Source organism: Panthera uncia, chromosome B4, assembly GCF_023721935.1.
Source record: "Panthera uncia isolate 11264 chromosome B4, Puncia_PCG_1.0, whole genome shotgun sequence".
NCBI lineage: Eukaryota > Metazoa > Chordata > Mammalia > Carnivora > Felidae > Panthera > Panthera uncia.
The window spans coordinates 108,107,391-108,127,155 of record NC_064809.1 but is presented as its reverse complement, the minus strand read 5'-3'; the positions used below and the strand labels follow the sequence as shown (position 1 = coordinate 108,127,155).

The 19,765-nt window shown below is 40.5% G+C and overlaps 1 protein-coding gene across 5 annotated transcripts in view; it reads left to right on the top strand.

The window, feature by feature from the left end:
* Nucleotides 1–19,765, top strand: part of KITLG (KIT ligand) — an 81,362-nt gene that overhangs the window by 13,221 nt on the left and 48,376 nt on the right. For 3 of the 5 annotated variants that reach the window (XM_049626060.1, XM_049626057.1, XM_049626059.1), the window contains exon 1: nt 11,292–12,293. The exons of 1 other annotated variant lie outside the window; for it this stretch is intronic. In XM_049626060.1, the coding sequence (XP_049482017.1) occupies nt 12,270–12,293 (24 nt within the window). In that variant the 5' untranslated portion in view covers nt 11,292–12,269. Of the gene's footprint in view, nt 1–11,291; nt 12,294–19,765 lie in introns of those variants that run through there. One more of the 5 variants, XM_049626056.1, reaches the window with a different exon arrangement.

The window sequence follows — 19,765 nt, the reverse complement described above, 5'->3', positions numbered from 1 at the left end:
AAACTTTCTAAATATACAAATGCTTTGTATTAATGTCTTCCAAAAATGAGCCTCAAACAACCTTATGTGTAGTATATATTGATAGCTTTGGAGATTCCTAAATCTGGAGTCATCTCTTCAGAAGGATGACCTTGAGTCACAATATTCTGATTTTCTGATTTGTAAAACGAGGTTTACAACAGTTCTAATTCCTCAGGTGGTTGTCAGGATTAAATGAGCCAGTACCTGCAATAAATTCTAGGTGCTTTTAAGCAAAGTGTGTTTTTGCTTTCAAAGCTTTTTTAAGTTTTTTTAATTTGACTTAATTATTTTGCAAGTACTAAATTTAATAAGTGTGTAGGGATCAATAATTTGGTAGTGTTTTCCTTGTGAATTCAGGTTCTATTTTCCTGAAGGTAATTGTGTTTAGAGTGTGAGGGCTTGATTGTCCAGGTTAATCTTCAAGTAAGTTTGTATCAATCAAACAAGCTACTTTTATCAGTCTGTTACTTCAGGTAAACAAGCATTCCATTCTTTGAGGGAACATTAAACTGTTGTGTTCCTTTTGATGGAGTGCTGACTGGTTCAAAGCACTTGTGAAAGAAAACAGCTCCTGTTTCCTGACATTGTATAATCTAAAGAGCCTTTCTAGAGGTTTCTTGACTGAATCTCTTACCATTGCTACCTCAGTGATTAAATTACCAACCTAGAAATGTACGATGTGATTTTTGGGTTCAGTTCAGAGTAGATTTAACAACAACAAAAAAAATTGAACCAAGACTGTGAAACCAAGAAGCGAAATTTCTTTTAAATGGTAAGGGGGGGAAAAAGTATAAGTCCGTTATTTTCAGACCCAAAGGAGAATGGGATGGAACATCGTCACATATTATTTTTGTTAGTGGTCTAGGAGGAGAGTTGGAGTACAAGGGAGCTTAGTTTTGCATCTCTTCCCAAAAATTTGTGTCCTGACATTTGAAGGGTTCTGCAGGAATGTCAGAACAAGAATTTGCCCACACAGGAGATCCATGTCCTGAATACGGTTATGTGGTCTTGATGTTTTAGTCTTTCCAAGGGTGTCCATTTCATTATCCAACAAAACAAATGGTGATTTCTGTAGTTTGAAAGAGTCTAGGGCACACAATCTAGAGTGATTAGAGGGAGTCTCACTGTGTAACTATCCTGGTTTAAAATCCTCCCCTGCCTTTTCATTATCCGCAGGATAAAGTCCAAACCCTCAGCACACTATACAGGGTTCTCTGTTGGCTGTTGCTTATTTCCTCTGCTCCCTGAGTGGTAAATTTTATTATGGTGTCATCTGACACTGTAATAAAGGTGTAGTGATGCACGTAGCACACCAGACTTGGTCTTCTGGCCCTGTCAGCCCTTCTCCATCCTCTGAGTTACTTCCTCTTCCAAGAAGGCCTCTGTGATGTTTGTTTGCTCTTATTCTTCATCCGTACTCCCCGGATCTACCCTGTGCTTCCGTAGCATTAAAAAAAAAAAAAAATCCCATAGGAGCACCCTGGTGTCTCAGTCGTTTAAATGTCCGACTCTTGATTTCCGTTCAGGTCATGATCTCACGATTCATGAGTTGGAGCCCCACGTCGGGCTCTGCACCAATAGTGCAAAGCCCGCTTGGGATTCTCTCTCTGTCTCTCTCTGCCCCTCCCCCACTCATGCTATCTCACTCTCAAACAAAACAAAACAAAACCAAAGCAAAAAATCATAGAATGAAAACAATGTACTGAAATTATCTTCTTACCTGTCTGCCTGTCTAAATTGCCTCATGTTGGTATCTCAAGTTAGTGGCCCAGCACCAGAATCTTGGTAAAGATTTTCCGAACCAAACTCTGATCAGATGCCGCATTCTAAACTTGGATCTGGGTATTTATCATTTTTATGCCTGCTGACCTCAGTTGATATATGGGTTGGCACTAAGGAGAGCGATTTAGTTAGGAGGTAAGAAGATCACTTTAGAATAGTACTATTCTGCATTGGTATCAGTAAGAAGTACGTATAACCATGCAGATAACACTGGCCCACACAAACGTACGTTGTTCAAACATAACTCTGTTTGGAGAGAGAAATGGGCCAGTTGGGCTTGTAGAAGAGAATGGAGACCATGGATTAAAACAGAGAGGAGGGTGGGAAAGTTCTGGCCATCTTTTTTTTTTTTTTTTAAGTTTATTCATTTTGAGCGAGAAAGCGTGTACACATGAGAAACCGTGTGCACGAAGAGGGGAGGGGCAGACTGAACGGCAGACAGAGAGAATCCCAAGCAGGCTCTGCACCATTGGCAAGGAGCCTGACACAGGGCTTGAACCCATGAGCTGTGAGATCATGAACTGAACGGAAATCAAGAGTCAAATGCTTAACTGACTGAGCCACCCAGGCACCCCAAGTTACTGGCCATCCTTAAGGAAATAATACAATAGGTCGAATATCAGGTGCCAGCAGTGTTGCTAACTAAGATGTATAGAAGGTTTAAGAGCCAGAAAAGATTTGAGGCATAATACTGTTGCTGATGAAAAAAAAAAAAAATACATGCTTTATCTCCCCTGTCTGTGGATGTTCCTTTTGACAGAAGAGGAATGTGGGCTTGGGGAGGTTGAGCAAGTGACTTCGCATCTTCTATCTAGTCAGTCTTCAGACCTGATCTGTTTGCTCCTAAGCCTTTGCTTTGTACTGGTATTTGTCATCTTCTTGTATTGCCTGGATAGCGTGTTTTCCTTGATATACAATTAATAATCATATATAATATAATGAATACGATTGTTGTAAGTAAAGTAGGTTCTTACTCCACAGCTTACCTACATTCAAGATGCTTCCTTTTAGATTTTCTTTTCATAGTTTGCGTTACTTAATAGTTAGCCAGTGCAGTAGACAGAGACAGGGTGTTCTATACATTCTGATACTGATGTGTATAATCCCTGTCTGGAAAGTGATAAGAGACAGAAATATGACAATATGAGAAATATTAGATGGCTCAATTTGAGTGACAGTTAAGAATTTAAGACCGATGTGGTTAAGGAATTTAGCAAAAAATGATGTTTCAGTACTTAAGATCAAAGATCTATTTACATGCAGAGGAAGAAGGTTAGAGGAGGATTAATAAGTGATGTTTTCAAGTTTCATCTGTGATTAGAATACACCATGTTAGTGACTCAGGGAAGTAATAATGCTGCTTTACCATACAGTGCTAGAGTAACAATATAGTATAGGATTCGTATACTTTAAAAAATTCATAAAACTCTTTGGATGCCAAGTTTTCAAAGTTCTGAACTTTTTTTTTCAAAGTTTACTTTGAGAGAGAGTGTGAGAGGGGCAGAGAGAGAGAGAGAGAGAGAGAGAGAGAGAGAATGAATCCCAAGCAGGCTCCGGGCTGTCAGTGTGGAGCCCGATGCTGGGCTCACACTCAGAAACCATGAGATCATGACCTGAGCAGAAATCAAGAGTCAGATGCTCAATTGACTGAGGCCACCCAGGTGCCCCAAAGTTCTGAAATTTTAAAGTTAGGCAACCTTGTAGCATGGTCTGTCTATTTTTCTTAATCAGGTAAGCTCCATTTGGGGTGTAGAACTAAAATGTTAACATTTCTGGAACCCATAAAACTTCTCAGATATTAAATAATTATTACCTCAAAAAGAGCAAAGTCTACCTCCTGCCCTGATTGGAAAATGAAAGCTCCAAAAAGTACCATAAATGAGAAGAGGAGATAACCTACAAAAATGAAACCATGAAGTAGATGTGTATAATTATCTGTGCGGATTTGGCACCTAAATCATAGAGCAGCTGAAGCATATCTTTTAAATTTCACTTAACTGGAGGTGCTGCCCACACAGGCCTCTCTCCACGTCCCGAGGAAGTAGATCCCCATTCTCCCAGCTATGGTGAGAGAGCCTCTATGCTACCCAGGCAGTCTCCCTGTTTACATTTATTCCCTCCAGCTTCCTTTAATTCCTCAGCAAAGCAGCTGCTTTGAAAAAAAAAACCCCCCCCCCCCCCCCCCCCCCCCCGCAAGGATTATCTTGCATGGCTACCCACTCACCCTCTTTCCTGACTCAAGAAAAAAGTTCGTTTTTTGTTTTTTTCCTCCCGGACTTAGAGTAAGAACTTGAGGGTTTTAAAGTACATTTTTCATCTTCTTTTGTTTTTTAAACCAGGGAATATTATCAAGTAAGCTTCCAAGTCCAACTTGAGAAAGAATTTCAGAACACAAAATAGTTTACATTTACTTTGAAGACTGTTAACTCAGAATCTTTTTAAAAATTTTAAAAACCTGTGATGCCTGTACTGGTATCCTGATACACTGTAAAAGCTCGGCCTTTTAATTTCTGTTGTTAAGTCTTCTTTCTGTGCTGAATTTGGAGTCTTCTCCTCCATAAGTGATATCATGGAGAATGCTAAGTATAACTTCATGAATATCATGGTGAAAAATTGGAATAAAAGGGCTGACCACTTACTATTGCATTTTCCTACTGTTAGGCATGACTGAAGCCTATGGGAGTGGGGCAGAGAGTGTCATTTGAGTTGGGCATGAGTTTTCCAGTTTGCTTATGCTTATGCTGTTTTATTTCTTGCATACAAGTCAAGGGAGAGGGCAGCAGTTAAAGTATGCTTGTGTTACTCTCTTGAAGAAAAGGGAGCTTTTTATGTCTTCAGTCATACTAGGAATAGGTCTGGATGACAAAAAATAATAATAATAGCTCTAAGAGCTTGTTTTTGCCTGCTGTAGTAGGTCTCTAGGGATGACCTAGAGATAAGTCAACCCATGCTTTGGGAAGAGATAAGATTAGCATTTAAAAGCTTAACCTGTGTCATTGCTTCTGAACATATCTGCTCCCAAGTGAAGTCCTAGTCTCTGCAAGTGTTCCCAGTGCAGACGCACCATGAGTAATTTTTTTTTTTTTTTTTTTTTTTTTATTGACTGTTTGAGAAATCTTGATGGATTGCAGCTCAGTGGGGAGACAGGGAGAAATTTACAGTTGTTGTATTCTGAATTCTAAATGAAGTGCAGAATTTTAGGATTCTCAGAGATTTCCCCTGAACTTACCATAGGAAAGTGTCTGCATTCCAGATCTGTGGGGTTTTTATTGTTGTTTTTGTTTTAATATGCTCCTGTTGGGTCAATAAAGGAAAGTAACTCCAAAATTATACTTAATCTAGGTACTTTAGAAAGGGAATTCTGAGGGGGGTGCCTGGATGGCTCAGTCGGTTGGGCATCCATCTTGATTTCGGCTTGGGTCTTGATCTCCTGGTTTGTGGGATCGAGCCCCGCATCAGGCTCCATGTGCTGACAGTGCAAAGCTTGCTTAGGATTCTCTTTCTCCCTCTCTGTCTCTGCCCCTCCCTTGCTTATGCTGTATGTATGTGCACACTTTCTGTCTCTCAAAATAAACTTAAAAAAAAAAAAAAGAATTCTGAGGATTTTACAGGCAGGTCAGCACCTTGGCTTATTGTGCTTTGGCCACATCTGCCAGGAAAGGCATTTTCTAGTAGTTCTTTATTCATTAGTTGTTTCTGTAGAATTTACTGTAAGGCACTGTGCTAATGGCTAGAAATACTGTAGTGAAAAAAATCACCTCATTGCTGTGCTTCATGGAGCTTACAGTCTACCCCTGGTTTTATATCCCAATTTACTATTTTCATGGAGCTAGAAAAGTACTTAAAGGTACAGAGATAATGGTTAGAAGTTCAAACCTAAAAGCAGTTAGCTAATGTCACACTTTGAATAATTAAGAGAATGTGGAATATTACTTATATATGTCATTAGGATTTAGCACTTACCGGACCCTCGAGTGAGAAGTAGGACAATGGTTTATGGCCAACTGATGAGCAAAACTCTTCTGTTTATCCTGTGTTCATTCATTTAAAAAATATTCACGAGAGGCTTCCCAGTGGGCTCTATCCATTCTGGACAAAATGGTGAGACACCGCAAATACTGGCCGGTGGTGCTCAGACCCCAGTGCAAGAGACAGATTATAAGCAAAACTGGTGGATGATGTTGCAATTCAGTTGTGTGAATCTGGACACTGGCTGCTGAGAATTGAAGCCTGCGTTATCCAGACTTCATCTGTACCCCAGTTCGTAAACCCGCGTTTGCACTCTAACCATCGTGGTCTGTCCCGTATAAGAGAAGGTTTGCGTTTTGTGGATACTTCGGTAGCAGGTTGCACCGTGTGCAACGCACACATAAGGAGCCTGTGCTGTGAGTGAGGAGCAGCTCCAGGTGCTGGAGGTAAGAGTGAAGAGCAAGAACAATAGACTTCTCATCTTCACACCATTGACATGCTTGTCAGTAGGGACAGGTGATAAACAAGTAAACTAACTGGGTAAGCAGGAGAACTTTCTGATGAAAAGTGATTCCGTGGAAATAAAACTGTGATAGGAGAAGGTTTGGAGCTGCTGAAGACAGGTCACTTTGGGGAGGCTTCTCTGAGCAGGTGGTATTTGAACTGAATCCTGAGTGACAAGAAGGACTTGCCTTTGCAGGGCCCAAGAGGAGAAAGCTCACGGCAGCGAGTGCAAAGGGCTTATGGCAAGAATACATTTCAGGTGTTTCCGGAACAAAAAGGAGGCCGGTGGGGTTGTGGTGAGTATGGTGGGGAGAGAGGGCATGCTAAGATGGGAACATGGAGGTAGGCAAGTTTATGTTAAACAGAGCCTTTTAGGCCTTGGTCAGCAGCTCACATGTTGTTGTAAATGGAACGGAAAGGTATGCAGAGATTCGAAGCAAGCAGTGAGTACTGTCGTGTATTCCCAAAGGGCCACACTGTTGTAAGTAGCAAGCGTGAAAGCAGAGAAGGCTATTTAGAGGCCTTTGAAGGCTTCTGGGCAAGCGTGGAGCCTGTACTGTAGCCGTACAAGATGAGACGGAGAGAAGTGAATGTTGCAAGATTTATTTTGCTGGTAGAACTAACAGGGCATAAGAGACTGGATATGGAAATAGGGGAAGAATCAAGGATGGTGCCCAGAGTTTTGGCTTGAAGTTTGGAAATAACATTATCCGGGATGCTTGTTCTAAGTGTCGTTGTTAACAATGGTAACTTTTACAGGGGTGTGCCTCCTGTCCGGTACCGTACCAAGTGCTTTGCATATTAGTCCTCAACAGGCCTGGAAAGTGGGTTCTATTAGGCCCATGGTACAGGTAAGAAGACTAAAGCACAGAAAGATAAACTTTCCATAGGCCACAAGGCAGGTCAGTGGCAGAGTGGGGATTCAAAGTTGGGCAGTCTGATTTTAAAATTTGTTTATTTATAGAGTGGGTAAGGGGCACTTTATATTTATTTATAGAGAGGGAGAGACACCAAGCAGGCTCCATGCTCAGTGGAGAGACTGATGCGGGGCTTGACCCCATGACATGAGATCATGACCTGAGCCGAAGTCAAGGCTCGGACACCCACTTAACTGAGCCACGTAGGTGCCCCTTGGTAGTCTGAATCACTGTCCCCCAGGCCCTACTCCACACTGCTTCTCTGTGCATGAGTACACACATTCTGTTTTCGAAAGCGGTCTTGAATTTATTTATTGCTGAAGCTCAAGCTGACTTTTGAAACTCTGTTGTCTAGGTTAACATTCACCCATGGCCCAAACAGTTCAGCCTCACTTTTACACCAGGTCAAGATGGCCACCTGCTTTGGGAGAGCTGATCCAAATCCAAACCCAGGGCAGTTTCACAAACTCTTTATCATCTCCCTGTGCTGATCTTTAATCTACAGGGAAGCAGAACATAAATGGAATGTGAAATTCACTATTAGTACAACTATTAGTTTTGAATTCAGCATCTAAAGGAGTAGTAATAATGATAAAATACCTATAGCATTGGCAGTCATGTCATGATCTGTTCCAGGCCTCTTGTCAGTGCTTTACATAATACTGTCTTAATTAATCTTTTCAAAAATCTAAAGAAATGCTATTCCCTCCCCGCCCCATGAGAAAACTGAGGCTCAGAGAAGTTACATAATTGGTTCAAGGTTATAGCATGTCAGTGACAGAATCAGGATTTGAATCCATGTCTTACTTTGCTGATGTTCTTCTGTTCTAAACATTATCTCCTGCATCAACAATGAACTTGCTGATGAAGTGTACTGTTACCAAAGGAACATGTCCCGGGCATGTCAGAGATGGATGCTTTGCTGTGCTTTAGGTGGTAGAATTACATTAACATTCTCCGGGGTTGACCATCAAAAATTTCTCTTTTTTTTTTTTTTTTTTTGTTTTCTTAAATTTTAAAGTGATCCTTATCTTACAGTTTCAATTTTGAAACACTAATGGAAAATTCCTGTGGAAAGTTTAGACTAACCTTCATAAGAAGTGCTTAATAACTTGGGTTCTTTTTCTCCAAGTATTGCTTAGGGTTTAGTTGCAGATGGGATAAACCGTTCCAGCTAAACAGAGTGGGGCATATAATGAAATGTATTTGATGGCTTATAAAACCACTGGGAGGGCTAGAAGAGGAGTCTCAGCTTCCAGAATACTCTGGTTGCCAGTTAAATCCACCACTGTCTGTAAAACTGTGACAGCTAGTGCAGGAAGCTCTTACTGCTACTGATGGCAGGGAGTTTCTGCCCGCATTACCCCCCAAGGGAGCAAAATGCATGCCCAACACCCAGCTTCTTTTCTCAAGAATTTCCTTCCCACATCAGTCTTGCAGAGTTGTGCCTGATTGCCAGAACCTAAGTCGCATCTGCAATTGTAGCTGACTACAAAGGAATGGAAGTTTTGCAGCCACCACAGTGTAGGAGAATATGCTAGGAGAGAGATGGAGTAGGAATTGAAAGAGCCAATCCGTAGTATCCTCTACGCTCACTACTCCTACACTGTTCGTTACATTTAGCTTTCCTTTTTTCAAGTTGCTCTAAATCCAGAGCATCTAATATGTAGCCCTTGAACCAAATGTAACCTCATTTACCTTTTTAGACCTTTTTGTTTTCTGTAATGATATAGCACCCATGAGCTAGTACAGCCTAAAATAGCATGTCTCAGATTTTAAAGAACACCTAAAAATCACATGGAGGGCTTGTCATAAGTGCACATCTCTGTGATGCACCCTCAGAAATTTTGATTCTGTATGATGCTTAGGAATCTGAAATCTTCATAAACGCCCCGGATGATTACATTTTCTTCTAAAGGTAAGACAACCAATTCCCCGCCCCCCCCGCCCCCCCCGTTTCTGGTTAGGGCACCTTCAGTGAAAGCAGGGAACATTTGAACAGTTTATTCAACTCAACCAAAGCAGTTGGTGTATCTAGCACACGTTGCATGATCAGGAATGCTTATGCCGTGACCTTTGCAAACTGGGCTTATCATCTGATGTGATGGAGAAAATGATCAAGATTGTGAGTGTTCTTTGAGTTTATGCCTTTAACTCCCACTGGTTTTGATGCTGTTGGAAACAGTTAAAGCAGAGTATAAAGATTTAGTTTATTTTAATGTGGTAAAAAAAAAAAAAAAAAAGCCCAGGTGAGAAGACCTTCAGAGATTTTCTGAGCTGCTTCCTCAGATTAAGTTCTTAAAAATTAAAAGATTAAAAGTCCCTTAGAGACCCAACTTGTAAGACTCCTGGTAGCTGATCTGACAAGACATCTGAGCCCATTTAATTGCAACCATAGGACAAAACAAAACACAAGAAGTTCTATAGGGGATTCATTCAGTCCAAATTCAGCGCATGGGATCAGATAGCAGCTGGAATCTGCATTCATTTTCCATCTCTCAGTTGTTGGGAGTGCAAAAGATTTTACAAGTTTTCAAAAATTGCAGAGCTTTTGATTTACATGCGATCCCACTTTCAGAAGTGAGTCACATAGTTGAGAGAGTATAAATTACAATTTGCGTTTTTGTAGCTGTTTGTTGGAAAGCTACGACACTGGGAGTGCATATTGTTGTTTAATTTTAAGAGCAGCTAATTGACATAATAGTGAACAAGGTCCTGTGCCTGTGGAGTGTTTGAAGGTGAATATCTGAATTTCAAAACTGCCCTAAATTTTTTTTCTATGTTCCTATACTTTTGCCAATTTGGGGGCCTGTCTCTTATTTCTTTGAAAATGTATACTTATATCAAAAAAAAAAAATCTGGCAACAAATATGTACATCTAGGTTCAACATTAAACTAGCACCTAGCAATTTTCTAGCGTAGTTTGGTTTGTTACATATCATCCTCATAAAATTGATTAGAATTAGTCATCAACCAGCATTTCCCTAAAATACGGCAGATTATACTGCTTGGGGGAATTCTTTCCTTCCGTTTTTATATAACTGCTGTATTTATGAATAGCTAATGACTTACATTACCATTGTTTCTAATGACGTAATGTCTACTGCGGGCACAAATGCTTCTGCCTTGTACATGTCTATTCCAAAATAGTAACAGCAAAATTTGAACACCTAGGCCCTAGATTCTATCCTGAGGTAGAAGTTCTTTGCAGGGATTTCCACAGTGGCCAAGCCTCGCAGTTCACCTGGCTGTCATGGACCACAGGGGAGTTGTTCCCAGGCACAGACCCTTTAAGAAAGAAGAAAGCTTAGTGCATCATTACGGCTCCATTCTTTCCAAGCTGTCTTTGCTTCTACCCAGACTAAAGTGAACTCTCTAGGGGCGCCTGGGTGGCTCAGTCGGTTAAGCCTCCGACTTCGGCTCAGGTCACGATCTCGCGGTCTGTGAGTTCAAGCCCCGCGTCAGGCTCTGTGCTGACAGCTCAGAGCCTGGAGCCTGTTTCAGATTCTGTGTCTCCCTCTCTCTGTGACCCTCCCCCGTTCATGCTCTGTCTCTCTCTGTCTCAAAAATAAATAAAAGTTAAAGTGAACTCTCTAGCCTTTCCAGATTACCTGTTCTCCTTCCTTTTCAAGCTGTTGTAGTATATCACCTTGAAATTTCCCCCTGGCTCATTTACCACTGTGGTTTGATTCCTAGCTCTGTCACTCCGTGGAAACTATCCTTAGCAGCGTCAACCCCATTAGGTATTTTTCAGCAACCATCAGGTTGACCTCTTTCAGTGCTTGTTTTATTGCTCACACTTGCCCTCTTGTGCTTTCTTTTTACAGTGATTGCAGATCCCACAATCAACAGACTTGCCTCTCGTGCTCCGCTTCTCATTCTCTCCTCTACTATGCAGACAGTTCTTCTCCCCCTTAGAGGGGTTATCCCCCAAGGTTTTCGGTGATAACTTCCAATAATCTCCAGCTACCACTTCTCCTACATATCCTGGCTCAGTGAATAGCTCTACTTTTTACCCCGTCACCTAAACTGGAACTGGAGGTCATTTGTGACTCCTCCTCCTTTTATCCCACACACTTACTGCCCATCACCCAAGTCCCATTCAACTTCATATCCTCTTGAACTCGTCCATCTCTCTTCACTCCCACTGCGTCTGTCCTAGTTGATGACTTCAGTGACCTCCACAAGCCCCAGTCTATCCTTCATTCTGATGCCTGATAAGCCTTTCTAAAATCAGATCTTGATCCTCCCCTGCTCTAAGATAAAGAGCCCCCCATGTCTCTAAGATAAAATCCACACCAGTTAGCAAAATTGGGAGGACCTCTGCCTATCTCTCTAGCTTCCTCTGTTTTATTATTTATTCCTTGAAATTCACTTTCCAGTCATGTCATCAATGTGAAGTTCCATGAAAATGCCCTGTTTTCTCAATTCTATGGGCACTTCCTACTTCCTCTGCCAGGTGTCTTCACCCCTGCTTTCTTTGATCTGGCTACCTGCTATTCACCCCCGAAGAAGGGGTCATCTCCCAGGAGCTATCTCTGAGCCTCTCCTTCAGTTCCCCCAAAGTCAGATTTAGCTGTCCCTCCTGGGCCAAAGAAGACATCTGCTGTCTCTGTATCTTACATACTTATCAGGTACGCCATACGTTTTTTTTAAATGTTTATTTATTTTTGAAAGAGAACACAAGAGGGAGAGAGGCAGAGAGAAAGGGAGACGGAGAATGTGAAGCAGGCTCCAAGCTCTGAGCTGTCAGCACAGAGCCCATCGCGGGGCTCGAACTCCAGAACCACGAGATCATGACCTGAGCCAAAGCCAGACGCTTAACCAACTGAACCACCCAGGCACTCCCATACATGTTTGTTAAATGAATAGGTAGCTCTTAGAAGTCTGAAAGCACTTAATTTTGTTTTTATCAGAAGGAACAACTTATCACTTTGTTTTTTTTTCCCCTCCCTCTAGCTATGCAATTTTTTAAAAACCTACAGTGAAGTGTAACTTGATTTACCTGTACTACTTGTTTACCCAGCCTAGTAATAATTTGATATGGTGGCTTCAATCAAAAACTGATTCAGCTAAATGGACCTATACGCCATCCACAGCGTAGGTATTTTTGAAAAAATTGAATAGTTCATTAAATATAAATGAAATCAGTTTTATTATGTGACTAGCCCAGGATTTTCCTTCCTAGTATAGTGTAGATACTGGTTTAAACCCAGCTCAGGGGTTTACTAGCAGAGTGGCCATAAACAAGTTACTTAATCTCACTGAAGCATGTTTTACTAACCTGTAAAATCTGGTTGGTGGGAAGGTTATATGTAATATCTGCAAACTGTTCCTCCTGTGTGTGGCCCTTAGTAGAAGTCTATACATGTGAGTCATTTCCTCTTTAAATAGCATTTACATTTAGAGTAAGGACTATCAATAGTGACTTTTCTCATTTTTTTCCATATATTGAATCCACTGAAATCCTTAAATTCCCTGTTTACATTAAAGCCATTGTCTTTTCATATTAAAAAATTCATTTCTAGGTTGTTCAGTTTTTGTTAGTAGAGCATATTAACATGTTTTAGCGATCACCAATACTTTAGGATCTTTTTTAGTGTTTTTTTAATTTTGAGAGACTGCAAGCGGTGAAGGGGCAAAGAGAAGGGAACAGGGGACCGGAAATGGGCTCTGTGCTTGACAGCAGCTAGCCCATGTGGGGCTTGAACTCCCAGAACTATGAGATCATGACTTGAGCCGAGGTCAGACACTCAACCGACTGAGCCACCCAGGTGTCCCTAGAGTATTTTTATTTCACTTCTTCACAAAAGCATCTGCACGGAGAGATATGGAAGTAGATCTTCACAAGATTCTAGTGCACCAATCTGGACTTGAAGCTGGCTTGAGTTTCACTTAGCTACCCTGTTAACATCTGCTTTCCTGAGAGGCTTGTACTCAGTGTTTACTTTGCCCCTTGAGCTTACTGGATGATCACTAGAGAAGAATTTGTGTAGGATGATTCGGTATTTTCTCTAGAATGTTTAGTGGTATATTACTTAAGGATTAGAAATCAAGGGGCACCTGGGTGGCTCAGTCGGTTAAGTGTCCAACTTCAGCTCAGGTCTTGATCTCATAGTTTGTGAGTTCAAACCCCACGTCGGCTCTGTGCGGACAGCTGGGAGCCTGGAGCCCACATCAGATTTTGTGTCTCCCTCTCTCTCTGCCCCTCCCCTACTCATGCTCTGTCTCTAAAAATATACATGAAAAAAATTTTTTTTAAAAATCTGAAGGAAGAAATTCTGTAGAATTAAATGGTTATTCACTGAACCAGAATCTGTTGGTAGTTTACATTACGATTATTTTTGAAGGATATGGTTCATATGACCTCAAAAGACCTGAACTCAGGACTAATTACTATACCTGTATCTTGGTAACTTGCTTTCCTGGCTCTGGGTAGCTAAGCCAGTTGGCTTGTTTCCAAAGCACATTTGGGCTACAAGGGAACTGCCTGCTTCGCTAGCTGGCATTCCAGATTAAAGAGAAGATGAATGTTGTTTTTGGCAGCAGCTGCTGTTTTGTTCGGGGCAGACCCAATACCACTTTGTAGGTCTGTGCATAAAGAAAACAAGCTATGCAGACACTGCACTACCTTTTTGACTTTGAGAAGTCTGTAACGTGGGCCCTGGCAACACTTATTTTAAAATCGCTTCTCAAGTTCATAGAAAAGTTTGCGGGATTTTTTTTTTTTCTTTAAGTTTAGAAGCTATGAATCTTCTGATTTCTCAAACAGCATATGTTCCCCTGATGTTCTTGGGCTGCAATCATGTTAGTTTCTACCAAAGGAAAGAAGTTTGCAAAGCGACTTCTGTGTCATAACACATGTTCAGATCAAGTAAATAGTTTGCTTTGGGGGGATTTTGCAGCTCCTTTTCCTGGCATGTGGCTTTTTATTGTAAAGAAGGTTCTTATGTTCAGGAAGAATTAACGAGCAGATGAATGTCCCACTGGGATCTACTGAAACTGGTTCTCAACAAAAATGAGATATCGGTCTCAGGTCTTCAGGGTCTCTGGCCTCTTCCTGTAACTTTCCCCCTCTTATTCAAAGGATCTTTTCAGTATGATCTGCCACTATAAAAACTCCCCAGAAAAAGATCTGCTTTTCTGTCATTCATAATTATGAATGTTAATTCCCTATATTTCCCTCTACCAGAACTATTTCTATTGTATGGCTTAGTTCTAACAGTACATACAGATTTCTCATTTTTTTTTAATCATGTAAATAATTTCAAGGCAACTATTAGCAATGAAAGGGTTATTGGAATTCTGCGTGATGTGGGGAGTATGTGGGGGACACTTTTGACGCATGCCTCCAAATAAAAAATCTAGAACTGCCGACAATAAGATTAGTTTAATGTGTCTGTGCAATGAAAGGTTATCATGAAATGAGAGGTTATCACACAATGAGTGTGACCTAGAGAGAAAAGTTGTAGGATGCTAAAACAAAGTAGCCAAAGAAAAATGTCGTCCGCAGAAGCAGAGAATGTTACAGGAAAAACAAAACAAAACAAAACAAAAAACCAGTGAGATGATTGCCCAAAGTGAAAAGATACATTTTAGAGCAGAAGTCACAAACACAGGGACATTTTGCTTCAGCATTCTATCTCCAATAGGGTGTGTGTGTGTGTGCGTGCACACCCCCACATTTAGGTACCCCTGTACCTTTGTCAGGGTTCCCAGAAATTAGAGAAAGAGGAAGAGTGTGAAACCAAAGATGGGGAAATACCTCACTTGATTGGAAGTGCAGGGTTAACTGAAGCTACTCTCAACACAGTTGAGAACTAAGAAATACATTGAAAAACGCATGTGAAACCAGTACCAGTGTCAAAATATCCATCCCAAAGGTCCTGTTCTTTGTTCATGAAAGATTGACTATGTAAAGTCCTTTCCCTGAGTGTTCAGTGTGAAGCCCTTCTTTCCCTGGTTTCCTTGACTATCTAAAACCTACAAACCGCACAGCAAATAATTGCACAGCACCTGCAGTTGGAAAAGTTTTTATTTGATCCCCTCACCATCGCTCCATGAAGTGCGTGAGGCAAAAATTATTGTCCTCTTATACACTACAGACATTTGGAAGGACTAACTGGCTTACTTGAGGTCACACGGTAAAGGAGTTGAGAGGTTTTCTGGATTCATGTTCTGTTCTCTGCCATCACACCACCAGTTTTCAAAAGCATGTGTTTTTTTTTGTGTTTTTTTTTTTTTCTCTCTCTCTTACCCTTGGAAACCTTTGTTTAAACAAAATCTTACCCAGAAGCATGAACAAATAAAGCAGGAAAAAAGCTGAGCTGCTTTGCTTGAAGCAGGGGTTGGGGGCCCAGAATACTGACAGAGGCAGTTTATTTTCCTTACCAGAAAAGCTTGGGCATTGCAACACTATACCATTCATGCACTGATTCATTCAAAAAGTGAGTTTCTTAAGCTCTGATTTTTTTTTCTATTGCTGCTATAACAAATTATCACAAACTTAGCTACTTAAAACTATACAAACTTACTATGTCACAGTTCTGTAGATTCAGAAATCCAAACTTGGTGGACTTACTGAGCTAAAGTCCAGGTGTCAGGGCCACTATGTTCCTTCCTGAAGGCTCTGAGGTCGACTTTGTTCCTTGCTCTTTCAGCTTCTAGAAGCCACTGGTATTCTTTGACTCCTGGCCCATTTCCAGAAATGGCAAGTAAAGTCCTTACCATGTCACATCTTCCTCCTCTTCCTTTATTGTGGTTCTCTCACCAGAGCTGGAAAACATTCTTAGTTTATGAGGAGCTGTAGCACTCTCTTGGACCCAGAAGATACGGGGTAGGCTCTCCATCTCAAGGTTCCTAGTTTAATCACATCTGTAAAGTCCATTCTGCCATACAAAGCAAAAAATTCACAAGCTCCAAGAATTAGGGCATGGCCATCTTTTTGCCAGAGTTCTGACTACCATAGGCACACACTGTGGTCCGTGTGTTGTGTTTTGCCATTGAGACTGCAGGAGGCTAGAAACAGGCATACTAGCAGTAAACTATGTTGCAAGTAATGACCTGACAGACTGGGAGAAACTGGTAAACTGGGAAGCCAGCCGACAAAAACTAAAATAACATTTTAAAAACAGTCATTCAGTCAAATACAGTAATTTGGAGCTAGTTAGGCAAAGGTCGTCACAACTGCATACCTGGAATGTTTTTTCCCCTCACCTTTATTGAGGTATAACTGACAAATAAAAATCGTATATATTTAAGGTGTACAATGTGATGGCTTTGATATAAGCATACATCATGAAATGACAGCAAACTATCCCCTCATAGTTATCCTTTACAATATAGTATTAACTACAGTCCCCTTACTGTACATTAGATCCGCAGAATTTACTCATTTTATAACTGGAAAATTTGTATCCTTTGATCTAGATATCCCCCAGTGTCTGATAACCACCACTCTATTTTACTCCGTTACCATTATTATTTTTTCTTTCTTAGATTCTGCATGTAAGTGAGATCATATCATATTTGTCTATGTCTGGCTTATTTCACTTAGTCTCTCTTTTATTTGATGAACCTGAATCATCAAAAAAAAGTAAAGCTTAGTACTTCTTCCCACTGTTTAAGAAGTCAAGGAAGTGCGTGTACTATATGTTAGAAAAATGTCTGTATTCTCTATAGAATAATACTGAAAAATTACTTTTCCATGCAAAGAAATAGGCTTTGCATTTCAGCGCTCTCACGAGAACACTGATGAGGGACATTTCTCTATGATTTTTCCTCTATTGTAATGTCTAGTTTTGCCAGAGTGAACTGTTGAATTTAACAAAAGGTGACTATTCCTTACTACTAGCTAAGTATATACAAAGTTAAATTACAACATAAGTTTATTTAACAGCTTTAAAATAAAGTGCTTCAAGAAATACAAGTTTGTCAGAGATGTGTGAATGTATTAACAGATTTAATTTTAGCCCTGACCAAATAGGCTTTTGCTCATTTTACAGGAATCTATCTTCACTGGTATTTGTATATAACTGATGCAAAAAAAATATTTTGACGCTGCCTTGGTGACATTATTTTGCAATTGTTATAGAAGTCTGTATTAGTATATTTTTAAAAACTAATAGAACATACTAAAAATTACGGTAATCTGAAAAACATATTCAACTGACATGGATTATGGAACATGCTTGTCTTAATATGCTCAATATTTTAAAAATTATGACTATTTTAGAACTGTGCTATTTGGAATTCTCACCAATGATGTGACAGCTTTGTGGGAGTACTGTGACAGTATTGGGTGGTGAAGAGCACAGGATTTAGAATTGTGGACAGGCCTGGGTTTTTACCACTTAGAAGTCACCAAATCTCTCTGTAGCTCAATTTCTCCATCATTAGAATTAGAATATATGAAACTTGAAGTTTGTTTATGATCAGATACACAAAATGCTTGGCACACATAGAGGGTAGCTGTCATTCACCCTATTGTTGAAAAATCACCCACATCTGCACTCACATTTTCGGACATCCTGTCTGATAGCACTGATAAACTGTATGTACTCTTACGTAAGGCCAGCCCCTGTGCTTGACGCCTAGATCTCCCCGCTTCTTGCCTTCTCAAGAACATTGCAATTAGTTGCCTCTCTTCTGACCCGTCGCCCAGTTGCACCTTCCTGCTGGATCAGCCCCAGGGGCATACACACTTCCCAGTGCTCCTACCAACTTGCAGAGAAAACTCTCCCCTCCCTCAAGTCCTTGCCAATTACTACCCCACTTGTTTTTATTTATTCATTTCTTATTGGCTCCCCTTTGAAGGACAGCTCTTTAAAAGAGCCGTCTACATTCACCGTTTCTAATTACTCCCTCATGTTCTTTGAAACCCACACCCCACTGGCTTTTTCCTGCACCTGCCTCAGTAAAACCGTTTTTGATAATGTCACCAGTGACCTGAACTCTGCCAAATCCAGTGGTCAGTGCTCAGTTCTCATCTTACTTGACCTGTTATGAGTATTTGACGTAGTTCGACCTCATTCTCCTTAACCTAACTTTTCTTTTTTTAAACTCGGCTTCCTCCTACTCCTTTGGCTTCTCCCTGAGATTCTTTTGTGCTTTCTAAATCTTCTGCCAGACCTTTTACAGTTAGAGCACTGTAGGACCCAGTCCTTTGTTCTTTTTTTTTTTTTTTTCCATTTGTACTTATTCCCTGGATGGACTCAGCCACTCTTTGCTTAAAATTCCATTTATACATCAGAGGCTGTCATTTATATATCTAGCCCAAACTTACCTCCTAAACCCAGATTCAAATATCATGACCTGGTATCATCAGTAAGATATCTCAAAGACATTTCAAACTTCACACGCTCAAAATTCGACTCCTAATCTGACCTCCAGACCTTCCCACCATCAGCCTTCCCACTTCAGTTGATGGTAGTACCATGTTTTCATTTGCTCAAGCCAGAATCCTTGGAGTCACCTTTGACTCTTTCAAATCACACCCCAGCTATCAGGAAATCTTATTGGCTGAGCCCGCAGGAGACATCCAGAATCAAACCAATTCTGGTCAGTGCATTGCTACAGCCCTTTCTTGCTTGGGTGATAACGATAGCCCTTAAGTGGTCTGTTTCTTCTACCTATTGCTACCCTAAAGTTTGTTCTCACCACAGTGAAGTGATTTTTTTTAATGACTTTTTTTTCTTTCTTTGAACAGTTTGAGGTTCACAGCAAAATTGAGAGGAAAGTACAGAGATTTCCCATATGCTCCCTGCCCCTACACATGCACAGAGTGGTATGTTTATTACAACTGATAAACCTGCATTGACACCTCTTAATCATCCAGAGTCCATAGTTCATGTTAGGGTTCAGTCTTAATGTTACATTCTGTGAGTTTGGACAAATGTACAATGGCCAATATCTACCATTATAGTGTCATACGGAGTATTTCCACTACCCTAAAAATCCTGTGTTCCACCTATTCATCCCTCCCCCTACAACCTCTGGCAACCACTGATCCTTTTACTGTTTCCATAGTTTTGCCTTTTCCAGAACGTCCTAATAGTTGGAATCATACAGTATGTAGGTAGCCTCTTTGGATTGGCTTCCTTCATTTAATAATATAAATTTAAGTTTCCTCCGTGTTTTTTTCATGGCTGGATAGCTCATTTCTTTTTAATGATTAGTGATTAATATTAATTAATATTTTAATAAAAATATACCATTGTCTGATATGCCACAGTTTATCCACCTGCTGAATAACACCCTGGTTGCTTTCAGGAAATCATTTGCACAATTTAGTCTTCATTTCAATCCAAGGGAGACAGTGCTATGAACAGAATGACCCCTCAGTGTTCAAAGTAGCCTTAACCAAACTTAAACAGGATTACTGCTAGAATAGGTCACAATGCTAAAACAATGAGAAGGCTTAGGTTTTGTTTACAAGCCACTCTTATCTATGTAGGTAGCGTTGTACTCTCAGAAATTTTGTAAATGCTGATGTTCACTTGGTCCAGTGTGACACCTAGTTAGTGTGCAGATATTAGTTGAAAATAACCCAGTGTTTTTAAAAAGTACCTGGC